Below are 6,538 nucleotides of genomic sequence, written 5' to 3' on the forward strand. Positions count from 1 at the left end.
GTGAACTAACTATTTTCATTTAGTGAGGAGAGTTTTATTTTATTTTATTTTATTTTTTTTGAGTTTTAACTTTTATTTATTTTTTTAATTTGTTTTTTAAATTAATAAATCTTTTATTGTTCAGATTATTACAGATGTTCCTCTTTTTCCACCATATCTCCCCTCCACCAGGTTCCCACCCCACCCCATGCCCTTACCCCCTACCACTGTCCTCATCCATAGGTGTAAGATTTTTGTCCAGTCTCTTCCCACACCCCCCACACCTCCTTCCCCCCAAGAATTATCAGTCCATTCCCTTTCTATGCCCCTGCTTCTATTTTTTTTAGTACACAGAGACCAGAGGATTGGCACGTGTGTGTCGGGGTCCTGTACCTGTGAGGTCTGGAATTCTCCTCCTAAAGTACATCTCGGTTTCTTTTTGAGTCCTGTGTCAGAATCCCCTGGGACTCTGATGTATACCAGATTTGGACATGGAGAGGAATCAGGAGCTTCTCCCACACTGCATGCCTTGTTGAAGACAAGTAACTATAGCGATAGCCCTTAACTGTTGAGTCAGTATTTATGTCATAGTATTTCCTAAGGACACATGTGTATTTGTCCCTGTCCATGGTGTTCACAGAGATGTCTGTGAACTAACTATTGATAATTAGTGAGGAGAGTTTTAACCTCAATTCGACATCCAGGTGCCTCCAACTAACAGTTTGGTGTTATAAGTGTGTACAACAGCTTGTGGGTGTGTATAGATACAAAAAAAAACACAAAACAAAACCAAACATTTGTAATTGCTACTATAGAAGAATATGACAAATTATTTTGTAGGCATAAATCTGAGAAGTTTTGAGAAATTGACCAGATTATTAGAAAACTATATGAAAAGTGGCATACGATTTTGACAGCTCAAATAGTCCTACAACCGTTTCAATAAAAGGAACCACAGTTTAAAAAAAAAAGGAAAAAAAAGATCTTATAGGTGACGAATGACACCCCAGTGGCTCCACTGGAAAATTATATGAACTATTCCGTAAGGAAAGTATTGCATGTTCATGGAGATCCTTCTAGAGCTAGAGAAGGACACACAGTCTCTGGTTTATTATGCGGCAACAGCATGGCATCTATCACCAACATCTGACGGGGATAGTGGAAATAGTGGGCCAATGCATTGTGGAGACCAAGGCCGAAATCTGAAGCTAAGTAGTATCAAAATGAATCGGCAGTGTATTAAGAGGACGATGCACTATAATGAAAGACACGGCCCGGGTGTGTGAGCACTACAAAGGTCAGCAAATCAACATACCTCATGACGTGAGCAGATTGAAACTAAAGTATGAAGCGATCGCCTCATCAATGCAGAGTTGAGTTTGATAACATTTAATGTCAGAAGTGTGGAAGAAATAGTTTATCAATATCTCTTCATGCCGCAGATTCTTAGCCAATTAGAAATAAAACGGTTCATCCTTCTTCTGATAAATGACACTGAAGGAAAACCAGCTAATCACACTAAGTGACACTTGAAAGCTGTGCCTGTGAGATCAGGGACCAGGCAACGGGGTTCACAGTCACCACTGTCGTCAGCAGGAAAGCAGGAAATAAAGTGAGACATACAAAAGTGTGAAAAACCTGAAGTGAAATTCCGATAATAGTGACACTTGGCTGTGCCTGTGAGATCAGGGACCAGGCAACGGGGTTCACAGTCACCACTGTCGTCAGCAGGAAAGCAGGAAATAAAGTGGTGAGTGAGTGGGGAGAATTATGGTGTCCAAAATGCCCATGAACAGACACACCGCAGAAGAGCAAACAGTAAAGACCGAAAACATAGCAAAGGTCCACCACTTTGTGAGTCATCCAAACCATGGCAGAGACAGGCTCAGGAGGCACAGCTCAGTGCCCTAGGTGGCCAGCAGGTGACACAGGGAGTGCGGGTGGGAGGTGGAGCCCAGGAACTGTCCCTCGCTGGGTGGGAATGGTCCCTGCACAACCGGGAAAGACTTGGTCACCTGGGGAGGGTGTGTGCACACCTCATGGCCTGAAGTCCCTCTGCTGGAGGGTGTGTGCTCCGGAGAAGTCCTTCACGGTGTCTCCAGCTGGGACCGCTCCCTGGGCAGTGGTCCATGTGCAGATGAATGAGCTACTTGTGCTGAGAAGGTGCTGGGGCTTCTGCGGGTCACACAGAACCTTGAGAATTTTCCCGTCCTGCCACGTCCCTGCTTAGTCCTTCCTTCCCCAGTGCTGTCCTCGTGATTTAGAAAATATCTTTGACCCTGTGCATCCCTCCCTGTCCCCAGAGCCCACGGTGGTGTTTGCCAAGGAGCAGTCGGCACACAGCGAGGTGAAGGCCACGGCCGGGGCCAGTGCCACGCTGAGCTGCGAGGTGGCCCAGGCTCAGACGCAGGTGACGTGGTACAAGGATGGCAAGAAGCTGAGCGGGAGCTCGAAAGTGCGCGTGGAGGCCACGGGCTGCACCCGGCGGCTGGTGCTGCAGCAGGCGGCGAAGGGGGACAGCGGGGAGTACACCTGCGAGGCCGGGGGCCAGAAGGTCACCTTCAACCTAGATGTCCCAGGTCGGTTCTTTGGTGGCACTAACTTAGCCTTGTGTGTAGGTAATGACTACAGCCGGACACACCTGGGGCTCTTTCCACTGGACCTCACCTCTTTAGCCTTCTATCCTCCATCTCCCATATCATCCCAGTGGTGGGGCCAGACCAGGCTGGGTGGGCAAAGTGTGAGCAGAAGGGAGAGGTCTTCCTGTACACGCTGAGTGGTGCTCAGGTTTTGCTCAGTCATAGTTCCCAGCACCTGCCAGAGACTTCTGGGTGCCCCTCTCCAGCCGGAACTCGGGCTCTACCTTTCACGTGGAGTCTGAGGTAGACCAGACGTCTCTTACCTGTGTTATGTGAATTTCCTACTCCCCAAGTCCTGGTAGCTCCCAAATGCCCACAGCCAGCAACACGGGCAGAGACACGTTTGAATTTCATTACAACAGAATGTGGGGAAGTTGCTGCCACCCAATCTTACTTGGATCCATCTCAGACTGAACAGTGTGGTAGCAAATTGTAGTTTCTTAGGGCACTCCTTTGCATGTGGATGGAGAAGTTACTGGATCCTCACTTGTCGCAAAATCTAGATCCGTGTTTTCTTGCAAGATCTGTGCAAAAAAGTACACAGAGACCAGAGGATTGGCACGTGTGTGTCGGGGTCCTGTACCTGTGAGGTCTGGAATTCTCCTCCTAAAGTACATCTCGGTTTCTTTTTGAGTCCTGTGTCAGAATCCCCTGGGACTCTGATGTATACCAGATTTGGACATGGAGAGGAATCAGGAGCTTCTCCCACACTGCATGCCTTGTTGAAGACAAGTAACTATAGCGATAGCCCTTAACTGTTGAGTCAGTATTTATGTCATAGTATTTCCTAAGGACACATGTGTATTTGTCCCTGTCCATGGTGTTCACAGAGATGTCTGTGAACTAACTATTTTCATTTAGTGAGGAGAGTTTTAACCTCAATTCGACATCCAGGTGCCTCCAACTAACAGTTTGGTGTTATAAGTGTGTACAACAGCTTGTGGGTGTGTATAGATACAAAAAAAAAAACAAAACAAAACCAAACATTTGTAATTGCTACTATAGGAGAATATGACAAATTATTTTGTAGGAGTAAATCTGAGAAGTTTTGAGAAATTGACCAGATTATTAGAAAACTATATGAAAAGTGGCATACGATTTTGACAGCTCAAATAGTCCTACAACCGTTTCAATAAAAGGAACCACAGTTTAAAAAAAAAAGGAAAAAAAAGATCTTATAGGTGACGATGACACCCCAGTGGCTCCACTGGAAAATTATATGAACTATTCCGTAAGGAAAGTATTGCATGTTCATGGAGATCCTTCTAGAGCTAGAGAAGGACACACAGTCTCTGGTTTATTATGCGGCAACAGCATGGCATCTATCACCAACATCTGACGGGGATAGTGGAAATAGTGGGCCAATGCATTGTGGAGACCAAGGCCGAAATCTGAAGCTAAGTAGTATCAAAATGAATCGGCAGTGTATTAAGAGGACGATGCACTATAATGAAAGACACGGCCCGGGTGTGTGAGCACTACAAAGGTCAGCAAATCAACATACCTCATGACGTGAGCAGATTGAAACTAAAGTATGAAGCGATCGCCTCATCAATGCAGAGTTGAGTTTGATAACATTTAATGTCAGAAGTGTGGAAGAAATAGTTTATCAATATCTCTTCATGCCGCAGATTCTTAGCCAATTAGAAATAAAACGGTTCATCCTTCTTCTGATAAATGACACTGAAGGAAAACCAGCTAATCACACTAAGTGACACTTGAAAGCTGTGCCTGTGAGATCAGGGACCAGGCAACGGGGTTCACAGTCACCACTGTCGTCAGCAGGAAAGCAGGAAATAAAGTGAGACATACAAAAGTGTGAAAAACCTGAAGTGAAATTCTGATAATATGACTTATGCAAAAGATAAATTATTAGACTTGGTGGGAGTGGGGAGAAATATTATGGTGTCCAAAATGCCCATGAACAGACACACCGCAGAAGAGCAAACAGTAAAGACCGAAAACATAGCAAAGGTCCACCATTTTGTGAGTCATCCAAACCATGGCAGAGACAGGCTCAGGAGGCACAGCTCAGTGCCCTAGGTGGCCAGCAGGTGACACAGGGAGTGCGGGTGGGAGGTGGAGCCCAGGAACTGTCCCTCGCTGGGTGGGAATGGTCCCTGCACAACCGGGAAAGACTTGGTCACCTGGGGAGGGTGTGTGCACACCTCATGGCCTGAAGTCCCTCTGCTGGAGGGCCTAGATGTCCCAGGTGGGTACCTGTCTGGGCAGAGAGAACAAGTACCTGAGGAATCAAGTGACAGGCATTGTCTTGACATGCTGTGCAAGGCTGTCGTTGTGGTTGCACCAGTGTTGGTTTCTATGGACATGCCCTGTCTCAGGCCTCTTCCTCTACTGAGCTCTTGTGACTGAGGACCTCGGCTAAGACCATAGTCCCAGGCATTGTGGACCTGTTTTATCCAGATTTTTGCTCCTTGTTTCCACATCCTCACCTTCCCCAGAATGGAACCTTTCCTGGAGGTTTCTACAGGCTGTTAATGGCTGAGGCCTGTGGAAATGCGCATTCTCTGTCTGGGCCTGGAGCACACAGTTTTCTGTTTTAAGTCTCCCCTTGCAGGTACTGAGTCCAGCCTTGCTCTGGAGAACCTCACCAGAGGGGCTCTGGCTTTGGATGCCTTTTTCCTCAGTGGAGTTTGGGTCCCTATCACTGGCCTTGGGTTCCTGACTGTCATGCAATTGTTAAGTCAGCCGGGGTACCTGACCTCTGCTGGGGCACATCCAGGGCTGGCACTGGTCCTGCTGGTGTGCTGCCTGTCCCTTATAGCCCCCAGCTGATGACAGCATCTCTGGGTTTCTGAGTCCTGCTGTAGGTGTTGGTCTTGAGCTGGCGGACACAGCCCCCATCCCCTTGCCGACCTGCCCCCCATGGTACAGCCGGCCTGTGTTCAGGTGATCCCCTGGATGGGCTCTTACAGGGACCCTCTTGGGCCCCTTCTGGGGCTTTCCCCCTCCCCCTTTGGTGCTGCTGTGCACTCCCCCCACATGCTGAGGCACTCAGGGTGTTACAGCCTCTCAGCCTCTGTCCTGGGCCCAGGCTTCCCTGGAGGGCAGGCATCGAAACCTCTAGGCTCTTGGTCAGACAGAGCTTGTGGCTCCAGGCCTGCGGTCCCCTGCAGCTGACTCCTCTTGGCCACTCTTCATGGCCCCCGAGAGCCTGGATGGTGGCCATCAGGGGGTGTGGCGCTCTGAGGCGTTCCCTCTTGGGCTTGCTCAGTGGAAGCAGCAGCCAAGGACTGGGTGAGCAAGGCGTTGCATAGCAGTTGGAGCTTGGGCCAGTCCCACTTTAGGTCTTCTCCCATAGTATGGCCCGAAGCAGGCAGGGACCAGGCCAGGGAAGCAGGGTCCCCACTTTCTTGATGACTAACCCTCCTGCTCCTTCCCTCTGCACCCCAGAGCCAGAGCCTGAGTCCCCAGCCCTGGAGAGACCCGACCGCAGGGGGCTTCTGGTGGTCAAAGAACACGAGGACATCGTCCTGACTGCCACGCTGGCCGCACCCTCTGTGGCTGCGGTGACATGGCTCAAGGACGGCGTGGAGATTCGCCGTAGCAAGCGGCACCAGACGGCCAGCCTGGGGGACACGCACACCCTGACGGTGCGCGGTGCGCAGACCCTGGACAGCGCGGTGTACAGCTGCTGCGTAGGCGCCGAGGCGCAGGACTTCCCGGTGCAGGTGGAAGGTCAGCGGTCAGCGGGCAGCGCAGTCCTCTGCGAACCTCGCGCCTGCTGGGTCTCACTGAGGGCGAGCAGGCAGTGTCTTGTCCGGGAGTGGGTACGGGTGGGGCTCAGGGCGCACGACCCCAAAGCAAAGCACAGAGCGGGTCTCCAGGGCCCGAGCCCCTCCGGGCTGACGTCCTTCCCCTCCGCAGAGGTGGCCGCCAGGTTCTGCCTGGCCCTGGAG

At 50.1% G+C, this 6,538-nt stretch overlaps 1 protein-coding gene across 1 annotated transcript in view; it reads left to right on the top strand.

Annotated features, from left to right (window-relative positions):
- Positions 1-2,209: 2,209 nt before the first annotated feature.
- Positions 2,210-6,538, top strand: part of OBSCN (obscurin, cytoskeletal calmodulin and titin-interacting RhoGEF) — a gene marked incomplete at its 5' end in the record, with an annotated part of 100,648 nt that continues 96,319 nt past the window's right edge. Inside the window, 2 exons of the mRNA XM_014538577.1 lie at positions 2,210-2,558; positions 6,033-6,458. Coding sequence (XP_014394063.1) covers positions 2,210-2,558; positions 6,033-6,458 — 775 coding nt within the window. The remainder of the gene's footprint in view (positions 2,559-6,032; positions 6,459-6,538) is intronic.

This window comes from Myotis brandtii, unplaced genomic scaffold, assembly GCF_000412655.1.
Source record: "Myotis brandtii unplaced genomic scaffold, ASM41265v1 scaffold193, whole genome shotgun sequence".
Taxonomy (NCBI): Eukaryota; Metazoa; Chordata; class Mammalia; order Chiroptera; family Vespertilionidae; genus Myotis; species Myotis brandtii.